This window comes from Pleuronectes platessa, chromosome 14, assembly GCF_947347685.1.
Source record: "Pleuronectes platessa chromosome 14, fPlePla1.1, whole genome shotgun sequence".
NCBI lineage: Eukaryota > Metazoa > Chordata > Actinopteri > Pleuronectiformes > Pleuronectidae > Pleuronectes > Pleuronectes platessa.
Window position 1 is genome coordinate 3,938,331 of NC_070639.1, and position 24,891 is coordinate 3,963,221.

Genomic DNA, 24,891 nt, shown 5'->3' on the forward strand with positions numbered 1-24,891 from the left:
TTGGCCGAGTGTAAGCGTCTGTGCTCTGAAAGCAGTCTTAGACGCCTTTTTTCACAAACTCTGTCAAATTGCTCCGAAGCCTTCCGCCTGGGGAGTGGTGACTAATGCATTTAAAATTTGAAGCCATACATCCCTAGGGCAAACATTTTTTTTTTTTACAGATGTTTAACACAACGTTTCACTTTCAACTTCAAAAACGGACTTTTCTCATAAAAGTCAAAGCGCGCAGAAGAAAGTGACGGCATGGCCTGCTTCATGTTCCACGTTCGATACGTGGATGGAAATGAACAGATGGCCCCGGCCTAATCTCGTCCATATTCATGCACGGATTTACACACTGGAATGACTTCCTGAACGTGAGACTCTGTTGTGAATCTAGTGTGTCACTATACGACCAACAGAAATAATGGGCTCCATATGTTTATTGGAGGCATTTTAGCTGCAGCCGTTTCAGGCGTCCACCTGAACGGGACTCGGTGGGAATCCCTGTGTACAGCTGCTGGAGTTAACGTCTGCTGGATCAGTCTCTATAGGAAGTAACAGCACATCCCCATCGTCTCAGCTGCTGCTGTAAAGTCCTTCAACGAGATGTCGCCTCAGGCCAAAACACCCTCAGGGTAGCTCTCCATTAAAAAGTTGATCATAAAACCAAAGCAGTCATCTTTTTAAACATACTTTAATTGACGTTTTACAGCTGTAGACAGGGTGATAATGAGCCGCAGGTTTCATTTACGGCTCTGAAGCTTATCCCTATGTTTCTATTACGTCTATACTTCATGCTTGTGTCCTGTTTATGATTAGAACCAAATATTCCACCTGAGAAAAACGTCTGATGGAAACATCTGGATCTGATGCTGCTAAGTGCTCCACCATGTCCAACAGCTGGTCGCCAACTCTCCCTGTTTGGAGCTGAGCAGGTAGTTTACAGAGGGTTTATCAGGGCTGAGACCAGCGCACTCACAATCACTGTGTTCAAACAAGTGGAAGTTAATTGTGTATCGTTTAGTCCTGTTGAGTCCGGGCCTCTCCAAAGAGCCACCAGATAAATCTGAAGGGTGATGAGATCATTGATGCTGTAGGGAAGAAGAGGGAAGTTTGGATTCAAAAATCTGTTTTTATTATTCCTCTCGTCTCCGATCTTCGAGCCTCAGACATTTAAACAAAACCATTTGAGAAGTTCAAAGGGGAAACGTCTCTTTGGCTAAAACCTCAAACTCTAAAATAACTCTCTCATAAAATAAAATAAAAGAATGTTGGGAACAGTGCACTTTATTTTTCAAACTTTTCAATTAATGTAAAATTCACTTTCTACAGTTTTGAAATAAATTTCACCTTAAAAAATGTAGTGTAGTACTCAGGTAGCATCAAGTAGAAATACTTCTGTACAACTTTTCTACTTTATAAGTAAATTCACTAAATTACATTTTAATTTTGGCTTATTGTGTGAGACTTCTTGCTTCTTTCTGAGTTATGTGTACTAAGCTCCATATCGGAAGTTGGTTTGCGATTTATCATTTGTTGTGTGTTTGATGTTTAACGTTCAGTTTGGATCACAGTGTGTTTACAGTTTGACTATTTCTGCAGTCGTTGAAATCTTTCCTTTATCACTTTGGAGAAGCGGTCAAGCCTTTATAAAATCAATATGTACTAAATGTTCCAGATAAAACTGGAACATCACATTCCCTAAAAATAAAGTGCATTTGCTGCGTGCGTGGGTTTAAATGACTCACTGCCTCGCTGGTGTCAACATACCACAGATGTTGTACTGAAGGTTCTCATCATCAGTGCTAATCTGCACCATTGATACTGTGACAGTATGTGCACTGCATTCAGATCCCACATGCATCCTGAGTGAAACCTGGTTTCCATACGGGCTGTTAATACACTGAGAAAGCATCTCTTCATATAGTAAAAGCACTTTTATCTGCTTTACAAAAAGATAGAAAACCTAGTAAATACAAAGAACAGAAACTGAAGGAATACAGAGCTGAAAAATAAAATTAAAAATAAAATGGGGACAAAGAATAGTTTCAAACCTGCAGATTCCAAGTTGATTTAAGACATAGCAAAATTATTTGTATAGCATATTATAATATTCTGAGTTCATGCAATGTGCCTTACAGAAATAAAAGCAGCATTAAAATAAAGAGAAGAAGCATAAAATAAAGACTTAGTAACTCGTCTTAAAAATTAATTAACTGAAGTCACCAGAAAATCGAGCTGGTTTTATCTCATTTTTGAAGCAGGTTGAGGTTGGAGCAGATTTGATATCCACTGGGAGCTGGTTCCAGCAGTGGGCAGCATATTTCACCCAAAAGCCAGCTCGTCCCCCTTGTGGCCACACGTCCTCATTGTGTCCTGACCCCATCCTGCCCCCCCAACATTACGCACCACTCACAGAGGCAGAGCCAGGGTGGGCGTTCGTTTCTAATCAAGCGAGCACATGCTCACTTTGAAAAGCTGCCACGTATCTGGGCCGTGATAAAAGACAGGCCGGACCACTGAGTTGAGACACATTCACACACAGAGAAGCGAGCAGGCTGAGCTCCACACTCCTGGGTTCCATGAAATTGTTTTCTGTGATAAAGTATTGCCTCCAGACGCAAATAAAACTCTGTCTCTTTCCGAGAAGTTTCCATGAGTGAACTGTGTTTTATGGCGTTGTGTTGAGAATCGCAGTCGTCAAGACCTGAGTCGTTTTGGTGGATTAAGTTGTTTTTTTGCAACATTAAATTTCTCTTTTCTTTTGAATCTAGTCATCTTATAGTTTTTCACTACTTTGGTCAAGACTGAAACATTTGTCAGCTATTGGATGGATTTTCATGAAACTGTCTTCAGGATTTCGTTGGCCCCAGAATTGGAATCTTAAATAATTTACACCTGCTTATTGACAAAGGGGCACTATAGACAATTTTATTTTAATTTGGCAAATATAGTATTGATTTAGCATCTGAATTAAAATGTATACAACTGGTCAGAGCTGCTTGCATGGCTGTAAACTCTGGTGCAGTCTAGTTGGTGCTTGCACTTTGATTTTAGTGTCACGTCAGCTGGTGTGCGTCAGACTTTCCTCTGGTTTTTGCTCCTGTAGACATTTAAACTGTTTTTCTAACTCTGTGTTCCCTTCTCTTGATTTGAAAACCAGATATCTTGGACCGGTCAGATGGGATCACAAACACTTTTGTGGTTACCAGTGGTTGCAAGGGACAAATCGCCACATTGGACGAATGACAGTAAATAAAATGCACAACCCTTAAATGACTCATTTAAAAAAGGGCAAATATCAGCAAAAGACATCTTCAAAGACTCAGTATTGCCTTGGAGGTCTCAGCAGTGCACCCCCACACTTATCATGGGTTGAACCATGATATTGACTGAAGACACAGCCTCTTCCTTATGTCGGCCCAATTACGGCTCTTTTTAATCCACTTGTCATCATCTGGAGATCCGACCTGGTTGAATGAATCAAGGGGTCACTCAGTTCCGTCTCAATCTTTGCTTCAAAGCAGATTCTCGGTCCTGATGGAAGCACATGGTGGTGATGAACAGTCTTGATTACATCCACACCCTGGTGCTGACCACGTAGTTACAAGCCCTCATTGCACTGACGTCTGCGTTTGATGCTGCTTTGTCTGTTTAGCCTCCTTGTCAGCCGCGTATTGATCTTTGATTTGAACAAGTGCAAACATGTGAACCTTCTGTTGTTCAAGGAGCCGGCGGGTGAATCATCCAGTTTCACTGCCGTCCCCCATTTCCTCCCTGCAGGTGCACACACTGATGTGTCGTCACACTGTTGTGTCAAACAGCTGCAGTTCAATGAGAAAACCAACACAACCATCACGCCGGTACAGTAAATGTGAACGTGAGCTGTTCAACTTATCATAAATATTGAAAACAAGCAAAAGTCAATCAACCAGGTACAGTGCCTTGCATAAGTATTCACCCCCTTTGGACTTTTCTACATTTTGTCATGGTATAACCACAGATTAAAACGTATTTCATCGTGAGTTTATGTAATGGACCAACACAAAATAGTGCATCATTTGGAAGTGGGGGGAAATATTACATTTTTTACATTAGGATTTCCCAATTATTTACAAATAAAAATCTGAAAAGTGTTGAGTGCATATGTATTCACCCCCTTTACTGTGAAACCCCTAACAAAGATCTGGTGCGACCAATTGCATTCACAAGTCACATTTGCAAGTCACATAATTAGTAAATAGGGTCCACCTGTCTGCAATTTAATCTCAGTATAAATACACCTGTTCTGTGACGGACTCAGAGTTTGTTGGAGATCATTACTGAACAAACAGCATCATGAAGACCAAGGAGCTCACCAAACAGGTCAGGGATAAAGTTGTGGAGAAATATGAAGCAGGGTTAGGTTATAAAAAAATATCCAGAGCTTTGAACATCTCTCTGAGCACCATAAAATCCATCATAAGAAAATGGAAAGAATATGGCACAACCGCAAACCTACCAAGAGGAGGCCGTCCACCCAAACTGAAGAGTCGGACAAGGAGAAAATGAATCAGAGAAGAAACCAGGAGGCCCATGGTTACTCTGGAGGAGTTGCAGAGATCCACAGCTGAGGTGGGAGAATCTGTCCACAGGACAACTATTAGTCGTCTACTCCACAAATCTGGCCTTTATGGAAGAGTGGCAAGAAGAAAGCCATTGTTGAAAGGGATCCATAAAAAATCCCGTTGGGAGTTTGCCAGAAGCCATGTGGGAGACACAGCAAACATGTGGAAGAAGGTGCTCTGGTCAGATGAGACCAAAATTGAACTTTTTGGCCTCAATGCAAAACGCTATGTGTGGCGAAAACCCAACACTGCCCATCACCCTGAGCACACCATCCCAACAGTGAAACATGGTGGTGGTAGCATCATGCTGTGGGGATGCTTCTCTTCAGCAGGTACAGGGAAACTGGTCAGAATAGAGGGAAAGATGGATGGAGCCAAATACAGGGAAATCCTTGAAGAAAATCTGATGCAGTCTGCAAAAGACTTGAGACTGGGGCGGAGGTTCATCTTCCAGCAGGACAATGACCCTAAACATACAGCCAGAGCTACAAAGGAATGGTTTGGATTAAAGAATGTTAATGTCTTAAAATGGCCCAGTCAAAGCCCAGACCTCAATCCAATAGAGAATCTATGGCAAGACTTGAAGATTGCAGTTCACAGACGGTCTCCATCCAATCTGACTGAGCTTCATCTTTTTTTGCCAAGAAGAATGGACAAACCTTTCCATCTCTAGATGTGCAAAGCTGGTAGAGACATACCCCAAAAGACTTGCAGCTGTAACTGCAGCGAAAGGGGGTTCTACCAAGTATGGACACAGGGGGGTGAATACTTATGCACCCAACAGATGTCAACTTCTTATGCAAGGCACTGTAGATCCACACTGAAAGAAACAAGGTTAAATGTTGCATCAAAATGATGTGAGGGAAATGTTTCCATCAACAAGCTGAATCAATTCTCTCTTGGCCTCATACAGAAGTTGTGTGATTCCAGCTTTGAGGGATAAACAATAAATCACTCGATTCCATCAACATCTGTTTGAAAGAGGAAGCACCAGTCCATCCATTTTAACTCATATGGTAATAAAAAGGTTTCTATTCATTTCCCTTGTTCTTTTAACCAAAGAGAGATAAAAGTAGTGTTGCTGAGATAAAAGAAGTGTTGGTGTTCATAAAACTCAGTCAGTGTTTGGTCTAAAAAAATATTTTTCCAGGAAGTCTATGAAGTGAAATGTCGGTTTAAGGGAAAATCCCATGAAGTTTGTCCAGCTCCTCACAATGAGCTCATGTTATAAGAGAAAGGTTAGAACTAAAATGTGACATTCTCTTAATTAAAACGACATTTTACATAAAGTCTGAGCTCAGAGCAACAAGTTTGTTTAACGTCACCACGGTTTAAATTCAATGCAAACGCAATTGAGGAAACGTGGGCTTGTTCACATGATCGTTTTATTTTTAGATGTTTGAGTGATGAACTCTGAGGTTTATAAGTCGGTAGAACAAAAGCCTGTTATTTAAAACCACTGCTATGCAGCTAGTTAACCCCCCCATTAAATTACTAATTGTTATTTTCACAGTTAGGTTTGGAGAAATCAAATGAGGATGGACGTGATGATAAATGAGCTTTACTTGTGTTAATTCGTATGACAGCAGCCATTTGTAAATCCATGAAAATTGAAAGAAGTAACTTTTATTTATTACCCCTTTCCCTCCTTAGAGTCGTCTGAACACTGACCGAAGGTTTCCTGTGTGTCTGCTTTGTTCCTTTGAGCAGCTAATCCCTGCCTGTCACAGAGGGGGGTCCATAAAAGATGGATTTGCTCGTCCACTTGCTACAGCTCTTTGTTTACAGAACAGAGAGCAGCATCCTCCCATCCTCATCTCCTGCTCAGGGCTCTAATCCAGCAGGAATGAATAGAGAGATTAAGAAGTGGAAGATGAGACAGGATGAAAAAGGGTCAGCAGGATGGGAGCAGGTGAAGAGACGGTGGTGAGGTAGAGAGCGGAGAGCAGACATGCAGGTTGGAGGTTTTTAATCAGCACTTCTTCACTTCTTGAAACATGATGCTGTTTTTCTGCGGAGGGAAGGTGAGACTGATGGAATAGAAATCACACACTGAGTGCAACACCTGCTGCTTCTCCTTCGAACCTGGACACTTAATGTGTCTCAGTCTGTGTGGTTAAAGGCTGCAGATCTCAGGTTGGCAGCTAAATCTGTTACATCCAACATTCACAAAGATCAATCTGTTTCCATTAACGACCATTAACCATATGTGCGTGGCATACACCACCAATGCAACAATATAGTGAATAAAGCTGATGGTCAAGTATATAACTGCACTGTCAGAAACTAATCACGATATTCCCCCTTTAAGGTCCCGAATCGTCAACTGTTGAGAAACTTGTGACTAGAGCAACAGGTTTCCAACTTTAAAACGATCTGCCCAAGGAGATAAGGTTTGCAGATCAGTGAAATCTTTTAAATCCCTTTAAAAGATCAGCCTTTTATCTCGATATTTTTTTTAAAAATTAATTTGCTTTTCTCTTACTAATCTCACTTTTATGGTTCCCATTCTTTATATTAACTGACTTGACGTGATCTTTTCTTCTTATGGCATTCATTTTTTTTTTTGTTTAAATTATTATACTATTATTATTTTAATCCTTTTTTTTCAAGGTTATTATATTTTGTTTTGAGGTCACCATCTCAAAGATTAGCTTTCCCTTGTATAACGTGTTTTTTCCTTTTTAAACTTTAGTAAATGTTTCAGCTGATACTTTTGACACAACATCAATGCAACATCTCCTCTGTAGCTACTTTGTGTGATTTGGTCTTCACATCCCTGACTCTAACTGTGAGTATCATTTTATGAGCCTAATATCACTTTGTAATAATATCACAATGGCTCCAAGGTTTTGTCCAGGGTAATGCTAGGTTCTTTAATGCCAAGAACAATACAAAAATAATAAAACCTCTTAAGTTTGTGGCTCTTGACCTTAGTTTTTTCTGACCTTTTGGTTCTAACATTTTAAGAGTTACTTTAGAGACCAGCAAGACTTTAACTGATGACGCACGACTCCGTTCGCAGGATTTCCTTTGGATTCTTATTTCCCTGCACCGAAACCTTCAATTTTTATGGTTTGGTGATCATCCTCCCTCTGCTTGCAGATGGATTCTCTATGCTCAGGATTCGCGGAGGGGGTTAAATCACCCGTATCTGAACAGAGTGGCAGACAGGGGTGATGGCTTTACGTCTTCTCGGCGCAGACACTCATCCTGAAAGGGTTGAACTCAAGCAACAGGAGGTTCTCTGAAACATAAAGTCTCCTTCAAACATCTTCCAAGTAAACGCTGTTTGAAGAATTTCCTCTTCACCGAACAATTTGACTGTAGTTCAGGTGGAAGTCCACCAACATGTACTAGCCGACTTGGAGTCTGGCAAACCAGGGTTTTATTCATTCATCACCTATCAGCTGCAAATGATGGATCTTCTTTTCCATTCGTGGCTGGAATGAATTCAGCCCAGCTCCTGACACAGTGTTCTAAGTATATACACACTTTTTATCCCTTCTGAGTATTTGGTTTGCTCGGAATTCTGACTAAGTATCACTCAGGTCCAATTAAACATGTTAAATTAGAGGTGTTATTTATGGAAAAAATATAATAAAAGAACCTCTAAAGAAGAAAAGCAAGTAGAACACAGCTCACAAACAAGAGTTCAACTGCAGCTTAGATGAAGAAGACTGTATTTACAAATGGACAACATGAAAAGTCCCTATTAGTTAAGCATGGTGGCTGGCTGCAGTGTATGTCACAAACCCAGCCTCCTCCATATTAGCGGATGGGACATCCACTCCACAATCACAACTGTGACACTAAAAGCACAAGAGGGCAGCTCCCCCATTTCAGCTATTTTATTTTGTACAATGGTAGCTCAACGACAGGGCAGCCGATCTGAAGAAATTTATTAGGTGACCAGAAACTTTCCATGGATTCTTGACAATGACTTCTTCTATGACCACATCAAGTTTCAAGTAATTATACTGCGACTTTCCTGCAATCAATTCTTTGGCCAACCAGTGGCTTTCATCACCAAAAAGGAAAGGGGAAAAAAAAAAAATCACATTTACAAAAATTATTTTAATCAGTTTTAAGTAAAAAAAGAAAAGAAAACGACAAACCAGGACATGTCAACACAAACATTTCCTCCAAACCTTTCGCATTCCTCACTTCACTTCATCACTGAAATAATAATACAAAAAGATCATATTAATACAGAAAGTTAAAATTTGGCTCATTGTTTATTTATTTACATTCTCACATGATCACAGTTCTGATGATGAACTTAACATGAACGACTTCTCTGATCCAAAGTCGTTTCTGGTCGTTCATATTTGAGGAAGCGACTGAAGGGAAAACAGCAACAAAAGATTTACTCAAATTCTCCGCAGTTGTATTTATAACATTCTTAAATTCACACCCAGTCTTTAAATCTTTATTTTCTTTAAAGCATGAGGGGTATTTTGTAGATGCAGGATTTCAAAGCAACAATCCATTGGATGTGTTCTTCCTCCATTTTACTTAAAAAAAAATATGATTAAAAACATTTATCAGTTGAATAATGACCTTTATGAATGTCCTTGACAGAGTAAATAACTGTATTTTAAATCATTTGAGTGCAGGAGTCACCATAATGTCCTTGAGCCGCTGACACAGCAAACCTCTCCCCGGCGGATGAGTCTACAAAATCTAACGACGTGTCAGTCACAATGTGAGAAGCCTCAGGATTCAGGCTGAACTCTGCATGATGGTGTCACGTGACTTTCGTGTGTGTGTGAGCAGACTTGCTTACATCAGGATTCTGTGAGCCAGGACATCTCGGGACAAGAGCTCTACCACTAAGAGCCATTGCTGCCAGCACCGGAACTGGAATGATTTAAAGCTGCAGATCCCTGACGTCTGGACGAGGTGTGTGGCAAGAATTGGTGAGGAGAGAACTACATGCAGGTAAAAATGAAATCCCTGCCAACCGTGACATGTTACAATCACCTACATATATGATGATAGTGTTGACTCTTGTGGTACCAGAGCGACGAGGTCTACTACATTATGACTGCTGGAAAAATCACTACATTCGATTTACATTTGCATTGATAAAGAGAAACCCACCGATCTAGTCATCCCAGGGGTGAATATTGGGAAAAGTGAAGAAGAGTGACACGAACTGTACAAATAAAAGAAATAATAATCTAGAATACAGAAAAAATAACCCAGAAAAAAATTATAATCTCATTTTAAGAAATAGGCACAAAAGATTTTAAGCTCTATTGGCAAAGAAAAAAAGAAAAAATTAACAAATGTTAGTGTCTTTCATAAGGTGAAAGTGAGAATGGACCAAAAGCAGCAGTTCCCACCCTTGTTGGCTTGGGTTCCCTTAGAACAAAGTGAGTTATACTAAACACTGAATGTTAGCTGTCAAATTTCCAGCAATCATGACTATTAAAAGACGATTTGGAAGCAAATAAATGAAGCAATAAAGTAGTGAAATAGAAGAATATCGTTTGTAATCCTGTATATCCTCTCTTGAACTCCAGGCTGAGACATAAAGGTTCATGATGCTTCTGAAGACAGAATTAGGATTCAAGAAAGACTAGTAACAGCATCTTCACATAGCGATCCTAGAGAAGAGAGGTTTTCTCACTCACGCCCTTATTGATCAATGCATCCAGCCTATAGGGTGTGGTCCTTAACAATTTTAACGTGACCAAAGGTATGAAACTTATAAAACGTAACAAGCAGCAAATTCTTACAACTGAGGGACTGAAACCAGTAAACATTTGACACTCAAACGATTGATCTGCTGTCTGTCTGATGGATTTACTGTTTTGTTGCTACTTTTAATAAGTGAGTTGTAGACAGAAGCACATGAGAAATGATAAGATGAAGCAACAGAAAAGCCAGACACCAACCGTGTTTAAGTGATGCAGATGTCAGCAGAGTTTCACATTCTCCTAATTAACATTTCCAGCACATCACCGACAACAATATGCATGGATTTAAAGCTTAGAGAGTATTTCAACCTATTAGGAAATATCCTTATATGCTCTCCTGTCAAGCATTAGCTACAAGCGGGAAAAACAATGTTTCATATTGGGAATTAAAAAATGAAGTTGCAGCTCGTCGGGCTCTGTAAGAAAATCTGCCTACTTTCACCTTTAAAGCTCATAAACTAATGTGCCACATGTTGTCTGTGTAATCCAGGCAAAAACAAAAGTGTAAAAAACAAAAGAGTAAAAGCGACAGCTACAGTTGGATGATTAACTAAATGGTTGGGTCATATGTGAGAGTGGTATTGACCTTCATAAGAAAATGTTTAACTTTTCCTTGAATTTGCTAGATGGATAAATACTAGTTTGATGAATGTGTCGTTCAAGTAAATGTTTCTTCCCGTCTTTCTGAGTGTGACCACAGGAAGGATTGTTATTACAATGTCGTACCCCAACATCTGATTAAGTGAAACGCAGCATAAGTCTTGTGCAGGCTAAGGATAGAACAGTGTGGAAATCCAGGCAGCACCTCCAGCATTTGGGGAAAACAAGTCGGACACATTTGCGAGATTATGTGATACGGCGGCACAATTTAAGAAACTGTCCGGCGTGACACGATGCTTCATATTCAGGGATGTTTGAGGAAACTGCTGAGTAAGAACCCTCGGTGTAAGGCATAATCCAAAAACCATACCAGATCCCGAAATAGTCTGTGGTGAGTGAGAATGACCGCTTACCGCGCCAGAAGCTTCTGAACGTGGCCTGCAACTGTTCATTTTGTCCTTTTTCATAAGGGACGGAACAAAAGGAGAGTCACCCTCCTCCCGCCCTTTGCTTCAGGGCCTTGACGAGGAGGTGAGGAGGTCAGACAACACGGGCAACACCGATGTCCCCATATGTCATCCAGCTTCCATTTGTTTTTGTCCCCCCCGGCAGAGAGGTCCGGCCGGTTGCCTGTCACAGACTGGAGGAGTTGGTGGGACGGTAGGGTCCATTCATCTGAGGTGGAGGAAACAAATAAATAAATACATCGAATTGACCAATAAATAGAAAATGGCAGATTTCCTGTTGGGTTCAGGGTCGGGCCCCAAGAGGCTTTTTTAAAGGCTTAAATCAAGCAACAGTATTGAAATACTAGCTGAGGTCACTGGACATAACAAAGAACTGTAATTAAAAACGGGCATCATCCCAGCATCAGCATTAAGTCATATCCACCAATGTTCTGCTTTCGGATCACATTTTATTACAAATATTGTTTTAATTCACCGTGACTGAGTTGCTGTCAGTACACCTGTTTGAAATGAAAAGCCTGGAGGGACTGGAGGATGCTCTGTGCGGTGCTGGAAGAGTTTCTATTGTGAAACACTGACGCAGGAGGAGCTTCATAGCCTGGATGCCAGACGAACTTAGCCCCGCCCACAACATTTTAGGTCGGGCAGTTCGGTCTGGAGTCGCTCCGTTGAGGAAAAATTATGGCCCGACCGGGCCAATCAGATTGTCAGGGCGGGCTTTATACGATGATTGACAGATGATCAACGGTAACGTAATCAACCACGTCATCAAAGTGCCCTTGGGTTGAATTCGTTTTCAACAAACATGCCTGCCGCTGGCGAGCTGAGATGTGTAGATGCTGCCATTGAGTCTGTTTTAGAAGACATCGACAGCGCATTCATTTTGAAAGAGGAACACAGAACGTGGAGGCGACGCCAAAGCACCGCGCTAATCCCTATCGCCCCGGCGCTTGGCTGTTCACAACGGACACTGAAGCGACGCTGAACCGCCGGGCAGCGCTAATAATATCACCCGTTGATCCAGTAGATCACTGCACGGCTTTGTGCCAGTCACACTGGAGGCTGAAGCACCGCGCTGCGTCAAGGCTGCCTCGCAGTGCTTCAGCCTCCGGTGTGACCGGCACAAAGTTTTAACATGGGAGTGGATGGGAGCCAGCTGTTATTTAAGGCTTGGCGCTGCGCTGAAGCGTCCGGTGTGAACCCAGTAAATAACTCACAATGCGTTGCTTAGCATACGTCACATACTACGTTGCTCTGATTGGTTGTAGGTCTATCCAATTGAGCGAAGAAGAATTTTACTTCCTGGTCAGTTGAAACACGCCCCATAATCACAGCCCAATGGAGCGGTCTCAGACTCACATTCTGACTAGAATTGTGAGTCTGACAACGTCAGGCTAGGAGCTTCAGTGACTGCACATGAAAATGCAAACTGGTCACAACTGGCATTTATCAAATGAGGAGAAACCGGATTTCAGATGGAGGGAAAGTAACCGAGCCTGCAGCGTGTAGAGTCACTTTAAATTTCGTCATTATACAGTAAAATTATATTTGGATCAGAGAGTATCTGTCACACATCACACACACTTCTCCCTGATCTGGTTTGCAGTTGAGTTTATTGAATAATTTCCTAAAAGTCTGGCAAACTTCTCTTACAAAATCTTACACAGTACAGTTCCCTTTGGTATGTTGCAATAAATTGTTGGAAAAGATAAAACTTTTATGCTTTGTCATTTCAGTGCACTTTGCAGGAAAGCTATGATTAGCTGATCTCAGAGGGGAAACTGGAGCTCACCTGTTCGTCTCTCACGCTGCTTATCTGTGTAGCAGGTGAAGCATTATAGTGAGATATTAAGACACTTTAAAGCCCTTAATAGAAGTTACCTTTTAAACCTGCAGTAACAACTTATTCTTTCCACTTAGAGCTTTTTCTGCAGAAATGAGGTTATAACAGCAGTAAGAGTGAACCGGAACAGTACATTTGCAAGTTTGATGTGTGAAAGATTAGATTAAACTCATTATAAAGAGAAAGGGCACTGCTGATTCACATGACAGTGCTCTGTACGTGTATTACTATTAGTGCAACGCTCCCTTTAAGGTTATTAAAACCATCAGATGGCACTCTGTCCTTATAGAATAATATATATTCTTTCAAACATGATCTGTACACTCAGCTTGAGTCTAAAGATGGCGTGTGTGTGCTGTATGTTACTTCTCCTGTCAGGCCACATTTTAGTGAACAGAAAGAAGCTGTATTTCCTACCAGACAATTTCTGGATAACAGCGACTCAAAAAGGTGTTGATATGAATGTTACTGTCCAGTTAATGCAAGGCTGAGGTGCTGAAGGAGGAAATATACTATATTACAGCTTAACAGCCCATTACACAGTTAAATCCTCTACCAAGACCTGAGGTTCACCTAAAATAGGTTCCTGATGAGTAAGTAAAATCTGGGAGAAGGTTCAAAACTACGGACTTTAAGCAGCACCTGAAAACATAAGGATGACAATTTATAACCACATTGCTGTAACTACTTTTCTCCATAACCTCCAATGATGATGATACAGATTGAACAGTGCATTGTTACAGTGCTGCTGTTTTCACCCTGAACCCCCTCTCTGGTTTATGTTAAAAAAAATCAGTCTTCTCAGTCATGTAAGGACATGATCAAGAAAAACACTGTATGTAATCACTACCTCATGTCCATGTGCTGAATTGTTTGTCAAAAATGCATTAATCAATCCGAAATCCAATTTTAAGTCTATTTCTTTTATGCTGCATTATCCCAAAAAAAGATTTATGGCTGAAAAGTACTCCCATCATATTAAAACCTGCAGGTCTTCACCCTGAAGCCAACTCACAATGCCAGCAGTGAGAAAGATCCCATATGTGGAGTAGCAAATTGGTTTCTAAAAATACTGGTACCATTTGGTCATGTGCAAAAGAGCAGACCTGATTCACTGGTACAAAACTGTGGCTGTGAGTAATTTACTCCATGTACTTGGTTCCAACAGTATAGCTTACACTACTTTTGAACTCCCCTGACATCTCGAATCCATGAAAATTATGTCAAAATGAATTAATTGGCCCATGTGTCAATCCACACCGGAGAATCTGACGCACAAAATGAGGTGAATGATACTGTTCAGCTGAACCAAATAAAACTCAGTCCTCATCCAAGATTCAACGAAGGAGAAGACATGTATATCTTTTATCAGCCAACACAAACTACAAACTGCCACAAAGCGCTATAACAGATTTAGATGGCAGCCATTTACAGATCATGAGGAATCTTAGGAAGCATCTTGGGGAGCTGGACATGAAACCCACCATTTTTGGAGTCCTACTTTGACACTTTTGTTTTTTAAAAGCTGCCTCAAATTCTGTCAACTATCCTCGTCTGATGGTTTTGATCCAAGCCTGTATATAAAGGTGGATGATATGGTGGCTGGCTGTGGTATCGGTCATAAACCCAGTCTAAGAACATATTAAATCATTTTTTGGACCAATTTTCATTTTAGGTAGTTCTTATCACACTGATGTACGTTTAGGTTTTCCTGTTACTGATAAGTTTGGTTTTTATTCGTCATTTGATGTTATAAAAACAGAGATAAACGGCCTGATTGACAGCTGAGAATTGCGATCGATCTCATTTGTATCATGGGAATCTGACCCTGCGGCTCCACACCGCTATCAGTACTGAGTAGAATCTGGTCAAAATGATGTCAAAAGTGCAAGATGGTGGCTCATCATCCAGGGTATCTTAAGTTAGTTTTAAGTAGAGGACCATCGCCCATCTTAATTTACAGTCTATTGTCTAAACAATTTCTTCATTTGCTTCTCTGACACATTCTCACAAGTCAATGTGGAAGAATAAAGCTGGTGAAAGCCTGTATTCTGAATTTCCCACGGGATTAATAAAGTATCCATCTATCTATCTATCTATCTATCTACAGTTGTGTTTTTTCACAGAACCATGGCTTTGCTGCATTAAATCCAGTGATACCCATGATTTCAAAGAGAAATCAACATGGTATCATGGACACTGATTCATTTGTGTCATTTCCACAAATGTACACATTGTTACAGACAATTAACAAGTCTTTAGCTGATTTTTGCCCTTTTCTTTGGTTTATATCATAAAGACAGAAAATAAAACAGACCAGGGGCCTTATTTATAAAACAGTGCGTAGGAGTCATCCTTTGGCCGATTACTTCACACATCAGTGGAGCCTAACCTCCACTCTGGGATATTATTTGGAAATAGAAGTTTGAAAGTGAATAGTTTATATATTTTCACATCACTTTCACTGCAGCGACTTTACACACACTCGTCCTGGATGATACACACACAGTGTCCGAATATATTATTAAAAACTATTAATGACTCGGCTCTGTAAGTCTTTATCTAAACGTAATTTGCTGTACGTTGTTTCATATCTTTTTCAATTGAATGTTCTTAAGCAAAAATAACGCTGTTGGTTTTAATCTTAATGATGAAGTGGATCAATAATCTGCTTCAGTTCACCACCTCATGTTTGCTTCGTCATTTTCCCATCTCCAAAATGTTCATACGCATGGGTCACAGTTAGCAAGGTGGTGTTCAAATTATCCTATCAAGTATTTTTGAGCCTTTCCAACTCAGATTTTCCAGATAGATCTAATGAATAATGCGCTCAGAAAATAAACTAGTGCAAACACATTTAAGTGTTTGTATTTAGCATTTGAGGCCACAGATATCAGAGGGGAGGTAACGTTTCAATTAAAACACAAACAGCCAGAAAGCAGATGTGAAGCTGTACGGGATGCAACTCAAACCGCAGGAATTTCACCTGCAAACGGAAGACTGATGGGATATAAAAATGGAGAGCTCCAACGTATCCCAGGTTTTTGTTTTGCCAATGTGAAATAAGGTATGTTATATGTATCTGGCTGAACTCTTTTCTCACATGGTTGTTTAAGTAAAACATCCACCTACAGTGATTCATCCTCCACCCTGCCCAGACTGGATGCATATCATGGAAGTGTGTAAGCTGTTTGTATGTCAATCCTCTCCTTAGTAAGATCACAGGATGAGATTGGCACATTATATAAAGAGGTACAAAAGCTTCTCTGTCCATGTGTCTGTGTGTGATGGTGCGTACCTGTGCGTCATAGTCCACGACAAAGGGAGGAATGTCGATCTGTTCCGGTTTGATGCAGGTGAAGAGCTGGTGCAGGTTGTCCAGGTAGCGGACTTTGTCCTTCAGCCCCGACACACTGAAGGTGGTGAAGAACCACGTTGAGACCTGGTTTTAAAGAAACAACGTCAGTAAGCAAGAAAAAATAACAACACATCAGTTATAGATGGTATCTGACTTTAAAACTTTAATCTTCATGACCGACAAAGACAAAATGGACTGCAACACAAACTGAAACTACATAACGACTAATGACACTTTAATTATCCCTGATGAAAGTTTGGTCACTGCAGCAGAACATACTGTAAACAACAGTTACCCCTGTAAGTATCTATTTGATGATGATGGCAATCTTACCTTAGAGCGAAATGTTGGATGTACGAAGTAGAATGCCTTTAAATTATTTTTAAACCTGCAACACATAAAACACAACAGTGTTTTTTTTCTCTCATCTGTTAAACAATGGTGATGCTGCTAATGCTAAAGTCGGGTAAATTGTAATCCTATGACGTTTTTCAAGGCTCCATGACTTTTCCTGCTGTGTCTTCATGACGTCGGGACCAACTACATTTATGCAACATTTTACTTCTTCTCAAGATATCGTAAATAGCGCTGGCAGGATTAACTTTTAGCCAACAGCACTAACATATGACGAAGTCAATTTTGTGCAGAAAATATCTCAAAACATTTGACTCTTCGGTACAAACATGGATGTGAGCTTGTACCTAACAGAGAGCCCATGTTAATGTCATGCAACTTCAGGTCCACAAGACACTTCAACTTGTGTGGCAGAACCTCACTCCCAACCAGGGGGGAGAAATCCATTATTACCTTGCAAAATTCCTTAAATCTGGAGGCAGTGACCCGTATCTCACCTACTTTTCCCTCAGCTGCACAGCGCCCCCCTCTGGAGGTCGCAGTCCAAAGTAGCAACTATAATTACAGCCCTGGCGTTGTGTGCTGCCGTCAACCACTGCACTTTTGATATATTTGTTCCTGACTCATGAGGTCACATGTGACTTCAGTCTATGTGAGCATTTTATGCCAAATTGACAGGATTCTCTGGAAGCATTGTTAAGATAAAACATTCAAGAGGAAACAGGGAACGTTTGTGCCTTTGATTAACAAAATTGACTCAGTTCATCTTTCAGTCCCAGTGAACTCTTGTACTTAATGTGAAGAAATCCCCTGGAGGTGTCTTTGGACAGGTACACCTGTGTCTTGTAAGGTCACAGCTACCCTGACCTTTTACCCACAAACGTAAACAGTTCCTTCTTGAGTCAAACTGGGAACAAATGGGACACATGGACAGTAAACCTGAAAACACAATCAGGGCACTGCTGCCACCACAGAGGCATGATAAAACCCCCTCATGGGCAAATCACACAAACCATCCTGAGGTCAGCAAACCACCTTTTCATCACTCCATTTTGAAGAAAGAAACCACCAATGTTATCTAGCCCCCAAGAGTCAGAGTACCTGACTCTGGCAGCTCAAACATACCCAGAGGTTGAGGAAAAATCTCTGACAACAACAAACTTGAAGTAAACTGTATTTACACGCTGATCATTGAACAAATATATATATAATTGCAGTTATATTCAAATTTCCGGAAAACAAGGACAGACTTAGCTCTTTAATTCATGGCAGGACACTGAAAATAACTCGCCACATTTGGGACAGATTGTATTGTTAAGCCGTTCACATATAAAAAGTGGTGGTTTGGCTGGGACACGCAGCATTGTTGTCATGTAACACATCACAGTTAGACAAAAGAGGGAGGAACTTGGTCTTTTCATTGACGAACTAACTCTGAGGGGGATTCAGATGAACTAAAACATGACGTGGGACGTTCTTCATTGATCCAGTGATGGACAAAGGGAGAACAAAAATAAATAGTCTTAAACAAACTCATCTGTCAATGGGAGAAAATAATCAATCGACCCACTTAGCCACACAGTCTTGGAAACTTGTTTGTGTTCATGTTTGGCTTTGTACTGCTGGTGGTTTGTCTGGAGCCACAATGCATCTGCAGGCAATCAATAGCTTGATGGGTTGAACAAGCTGTAGGCGCCAGGCTTGGGTTAGTGGTTCCATTGCCTGCACAGATCAACAGTGCTACGCCAAGTAAAAAGCACATTGACCGCTTAAGAATTGAAACTGAGAACAAAAAAAGCTTCTCAATTAGTCACACGTTCTGACACAAGACTTGGACCATGAATAGAAACTGTACGCCTTGAATGACATTAACAGAAGTAGCAGAGGGGAAAGGGTTTCATTCTCAATGGGGGTGTCTGGCTCCGCTAAACTGATTCTGTACAATGAAGTTTTATATGGATTAAACAATAAAAGAGGCTCACCAAAACATGTAGAGCCCCCAATTGTAAATAACTACTAGATGGCAACACTTAGAATAAAACTAAGTCGAGCCCATAGCTCTGCCAAGGCTCAAGAAGTCACGATAAATTCAATCAAGCTTCACCAAAAATTTCACAAACTCATAGACATCAGTCGATTAATAATGCCAGATTTTTCCCATCAAGATTAAATAATGATTCTCTGGGACATTGGTGGAAATGTCAATAAAAAAACACTATCATGCAATGTTCAAGAAAGACACAAAAACCTGGATCCACCCAAAGATCCATCCTTTCATTAGGTTTTGTGGAGATGTGTTTGGTAGTTTTTTGATTAGTCGTGCTGACAATCACAAAAATCAACCAATTAACAAACAGACGGGGGGAAAAACTTGCCCTCATTAGTGGAGGTAACATTCAGATGCTGTCATTTTCAAAACAAATGTCCTCACAGGAAGCCAAAGGGCAAAGTCCAGGTCACAACAATCAGCTCTAAAACATTTATTTCAGCTGTCAAACCGTGTCTAGTCCAAGTTGTCATATAAAGTTCAATGAGTCAGATCTAAAACTTTGCAGAATATATGTGGAACTAAAAACATTACAGTAACTTTGGCAGTTTTTAGGTATTTATCACCTTGCAGCAGTCACAATCATCACATGACTCGATGGGGTTTCCCAGTTCCAAGTTGAATGAAGGTGTCTTTATACATATTCTTAATTTGACTGTTTGCATTCTGTGTCCTTTTTGTTATCGTAATTCCCTAACTGTGTGTTGTCACAGAGAAGGCAGATGATTTTAACAGCCTTGAGGTGCAATCAAGTTTATATCAAATTTATTCTGTAAAATAACTAAAAACATTCGGAATGTGTTCTTATACATCTCATCAGGAAATACAACCACAAAATGCTGTGGGAATTTTTTTATTTTGTAGTGAAACTAACTAAATGACCATTCAGAAAAAGAGTTGAAAGGTGCGTAACGGCTGCATGGAGTTCCCCACTGACACAGGAAGTATGTACGGTTGTGATAGCTAGAGATAAGAATCTGCCTTTTTTTAAATACGGTCTAAGATTATAACTCACTCTTGCATTCTCATCCAAGTAAGCCTAATCTGCGGGTTTGTTTCAAGCAGTTTGATCGTCTGACTGTTTGTGTTTCTTGTCGCACTGGAACGTCTCCTAGAACCTAAGATGTCATTTTTCCATGACTGCACCGTTGCTGCAAGCAAAGTACTTCAAGATTCATTTCAACCTAATTTTCACATCCTTTTTCACATCTTTGGTACTTTAAGAAATGTTTGTTCCTCGGGTTTAAACAGAGTTTAACTGCACTCAGTACTAAAATAAAATAACCATCAAGAGTCGAATGGTAGAACAGCTTAAATATTACTTCAGATAATAAAAAAGCTTGATGTTGTGTGGAACTGAAAACAACTGGTTTTCATTTGCAGGATGTGGCCCTTATTAAGCTTGAAGAAAATATTCTTCCATGGCGACCGTCACAGCAGGCTGCAGACAAAGAGATGTTGATCTTTAAGAGAGGCAGGTATATCTTTTTAAGTGAATGACCGTGGCTCAATCCTGTATTTATTAAGAAGAAGATAATTTATGTTTAAATGTGGTTAAGAGTTAATTGGGCAAATATTCCAAGCGTTTTTTGGTTGTAGGGACCCTCTCTATATAAAGATATCAGGATTTCTGCCACTGAGCTAGCATTCATCAACTTCCACTAACACTTCCACAAACTAATATAACAACACATTTTCTAAGTGATTCCAATGAACTTCAGAGCAATGACCAAAACTTCCAACCCTCTGATAAGGATGAGTCACAGTCAATACATCACCCGAGAACCCGCTCCAAGCTTAGGTTTCCTGTTCCAAATATGCCTTCCAGATTTTCCAATAACCCGAAACAAAAGCGCTTCACAGTTTATTTTGTTTTCCAAAACATCATAATGCTGTATCCTTGGCGGTGTCACACTGTAGCATGAACAATGTATCTGCACTAGTGACCTTGCAGAAGACAGCACAGGCAAGAAGAGAACCAAGTCTGAGCCAAATGAAGACTAAACCAGGGTCAAACCAGGGTCAAACCAGAGTCAAGCCTCAAAGATGATCACATCCAGCTATAGATACGACACTGAGGAGGAACATTTCCACTTTGCATTTTTACTTTTTTCAATTACATTCTGCACCTGGCTAGGTTTTAACATCCCATAACAATAGATACAAAACAATAATAATTACCAGGGACCTTTCAAAGACCGTCAGATGCTATTTCAACTTGGAGGAATTTTCAAATACATTTTCCAGAAAAACTCTCACGCTCTATCTTTCAAAATTTTGGATGGTAACAATCACAAATGCGGCTGGCAAGCGGAGTTCACCAAATCATGTTATTCCTCCTGTAAAACCCAGAAGATACAGCACAGAACGTTAAAGCCGGTGCCCTTGGGTGGGCTGGAGGTTAATCCAATAAGAGCTCCTGAGTTTTCCTCAATAACCGTGTGTGGCAGAGGAATGATACAAAACGGAAAGAAGAAAGACTAAAACAAGGGAGCAGAGCTAATGTCTGATCTCATTAGCCTTCTATTTAACCTTGGAGTAAATGTACTCAAGTCTTAAGTTTCAGAATGAGGAGTCCAACAAGTGGAAAGTGGAACATTTCTGGTTGAAAATGTTGCACATCAATGAAATGAAACATATCCCCGCATGCATTGGGTGTGAGGTTTAGATTATGCTCATTTGACTTTATGATCAATTCAATCCCCGTGATACTGGCTCAGCTTAACAACAACAGAGTGTAAAATGGCAGACTGACTTGGCATCAACGATGTCGTAGAGGTTTTTGAGGAAGTCGGAGTTGAGGTGGTTGTGCTCGCCCGTTAGCGTGTGGAAGTAAACCATCACGTACTCCTTCTCCGTGATGTGGTCCATCACATGGATGAAGTACAGCAGAGCCTGCACACACACACACACACACACACACACACACACACACACACACACACACACACACACACACACACACACACACACACACACACACACACACACACACACACACACACACACACACACACACACACACACACACACACACAAACAGAATCAGTGTTCACACACTTCTATAGTCCTGGACTCTGCACTTCTCTGTTTATTCTTTTACAGTTTTACATATTTATTTGAATTTCAGTTCACTATGACTTGATTTGATAGCAAGTTCAGTTACTTTTTAGTCATCCATGTTTCTTTTATACACAAGCTTTGGTTCAAGTTTTTGTATTTTTGGTTTGCAGTGGTAAAACTAAAATAAAACAGATGTAGACAGTAGAAATAAGACAAACTGATTTTTTGTCAACTACTTAAGCAGTGTATAAAATGTATGTACTTGAATTTTTTTCACCAAACATCCGGTAAGAAAAGCACACGTTTTCTTTTACTTTGAACATATTTTGTGTTAAACAACTACTTGCAACTTATTGAAACATTGAATTTATACAGATGGATTAGTATGCAGATATATATATCTAAATACAGAACCTATGTTATGCTATATATTTGGATATACATTTGCATAACTTTCACAAAGCCACAAATATATGTGAATACAGATGGATTTATGAAACCGTACATACAAACACACAGATGCATCTACTGAAACAGAGAAATGTATACACACATCCGAAGACAAACACACCATGTTGGTATTTTAAATAAATATAAAGATGAAAATGAGTTTGAAGGTACAAAGCTCTGACTGGTAAACATTTTTTTACTTTGTTACCTTTTCCAGGTCAATGAGGGTGACTGGGATGTTTCGTCCAACGATAACCATGACTGTCCTGCCACACATGTCCACACCTGGAGACAAAAACAAACGTCAAAACACAGTTTCAGTTTAAACACGGACAAAAACACAGGCAGAAGAATTAAGAATGATGATCAGATAAGAAACCCCAGAGCTTCTCAACAAGCATTCAATGCTGCTAAAATCTGGGTCCGACTTTGACGTCCTCTTCACTGGAGTTTTTGTTCATGGGGTTTGACTTTCTGCGGTTCTTTTCTTCTCCTGTTGAGCCGTGGTTCTGCCCATCTTAGTGGAGTCTTTAATCTCCACAAATCAATGTATATCTGTTATTTGGTAAAGCAAATCCTGAAAGATGCTGCTGGCAGAAGTCAGTAGGAGTCAACTGGTACACAATCACTGACTACTGCTTCTCAAATTTGAGGATTTGCTGCCGAGTAACAGCATTTAGTTTAATTAATACACTATTTCTAAATGGTGGCTCTGAAACGGGAGCAAATGGGAATATCTGCATCTGAAACATTAGTTTCACTGCAATGATAAAATGACAGAGGCCATCAATATCACTATTCCGGAATATTAGTAATAGCTGTGTGAACTTAACGACCGGTAAACACCTTCACTCTGAGGCAGCCGCTTGGAGCTCATTATGCCCCTCTAGCACTTGGTGTCCTGCCTCGCCCTGGAAATCCAACCTTGTCCCCACAGATGGTGTGACAACATCAGCTTGGAAACAGTGATCAGTGGTCAGCTTCGCACTGTGAGAAATTCTTCTGTGGTCCATGTTTTGTTTAAACTATTTTTGGTATCAGTAATCTGTGTCCAATGTTCCCAAGCTACTGTTTTCTATCCCTTACTTATTCTTCTCTCATTTCAGTTTTGTCGAACGACCATAAGAGACAAACACAAAGAAACAGGAGTTTGCCAGTGTACACAGAATTATGATGATGCTTAGAATTTTGACCTCAATCAAGGGGTAAATGTTTTCACACCTGTCTGTTTATTTGTCAGCAGGATTATGCAAAAACTGCTGACAAGATTTCCACAAAACTCAGCATTTTACTCAGACTCCAAAGATTCATTATTTGATTAAAATTTTCTGGAAACACAGGAGATATTTCAACCATCATTCTACCTCACATAATATGAAAATATATTCTGCCCTGTGATGTGGGATCCTGATATAAATATTCAGTAATTTGTTAAGTGAAGACACAGTGTTATATAGTTCCCGTTAAAAACAGTTCAACTAAGTTCTTCAATAATCATCTAAAGACAATTAAATGAGGAAAAATTACTTTCCTGATACATCAGGTTTATGTTATTGAGTTTCATCCCCCAATTTTTTTTTTCAGAACTGAATGAGAAAAGAGTTTAGTCATATGGTTTAAAACTTTCACTGGTTCAATGAACCAAGTTTTTCAAAGTCATGGAAGTTATAAAACATCATATCAAAGTTCAAGGGTAAGATCACATTGGAGTTGAACTGAATAACAACACTGCTGCCTAGTGGTTTTGGCTTTCAACTGCACCTTATAACAGTTGTATCTTAAACACACACGCACGCAAGCATGCATACGCGCACGCACACACAAACAGTGTGCGTGTTCTCTAATATACCTTTTGTTCCTCTATTTTGTTTTATATTTACATCACAGATGATTCAGCCTGAAAATAACTGAAATATAATATTTAACTTCCCTCTGGCCCTCTCACCCACTGTCCACAACACTCACACACACATACCAGTGTGATATAAAGCTTTCAGTGCAGCGACGTCGGACAGATCCTCTGCTCTCGCTCGACACAGCCAGCGATTGTAACTGGAGGAGGGAGACACACACACGTATATCATTTTATTCAATCAATAAAACATGCATTTGGATATGCTTGTGAACTACTGCAACTGTTTAGTGTCCAAATAAACTCCATGTAAAGACATAAAGTCAAAGGTCATCTTGGGACAGTTGAAGGCTTGTGATTAATCAGTGAGAGTTGTGCATTATCTCTGCTAAAGGAATGAACTTTTTACAAATGTATTCAGTAAAAACCTTTTGTATGTCAAATTACTATGAACAAAATATTTGTTAAATTCCTCTGGGTATTACAATTTAGCTAAATATTGTTTAAGACATATTCCTTGACAACCTGTGGTGTGGTTGTTTTTTTTCTACTCTTGGATG

The 24,891-nt window shown here is 40.1% G+C and overlaps 1 protein-coding gene across 2 annotated transcripts in view; it reads right to left on the reverse strand.

Moving 5' to 3' along the window:
• Nucleotides 1-24,891, reverse strand: part of gdap2 (ganglioside induced differentiation associated protein 2) — a 39,730-nt gene that overhangs the window by 1,679 nt on the left and 13,160 nt on the right. Inside the window, exons 9-14 of one of the 2 annotated variants that reach the window (XR_008341727.1) lie at nt 24,455-24,531; nt 22,688-22,764; nt 21,722-21,861; nt 16,899-16,953; nt 16,506-16,649; nt 11,311-11,572 (exon numbers count right to left, since the gene is read on the reverse strand). Coding sequence is in view for 1 of the 2 variants with exons in the window: in XM_053439035.1 (XP_053295010.1) it covers nt 11,531-11,572; nt 16,506-16,649; nt 16,899-16,953; nt 21,722-21,861; nt 22,688-22,764; nt 24,455-24,531 (535 nt within the window). In the remaining variant the exon portion in view is untranslated. Of the gene's footprint in view, nt 1-8,646; nt 11,573-16,505; nt 16,650-16,898; nt 16,954-21,721; nt 21,862-22,687; nt 22,765-24,454; nt 24,532-24,891 lie in introns of those variants that run through there. The other variant, XM_053439035.1, reaches the window with a different exon arrangement.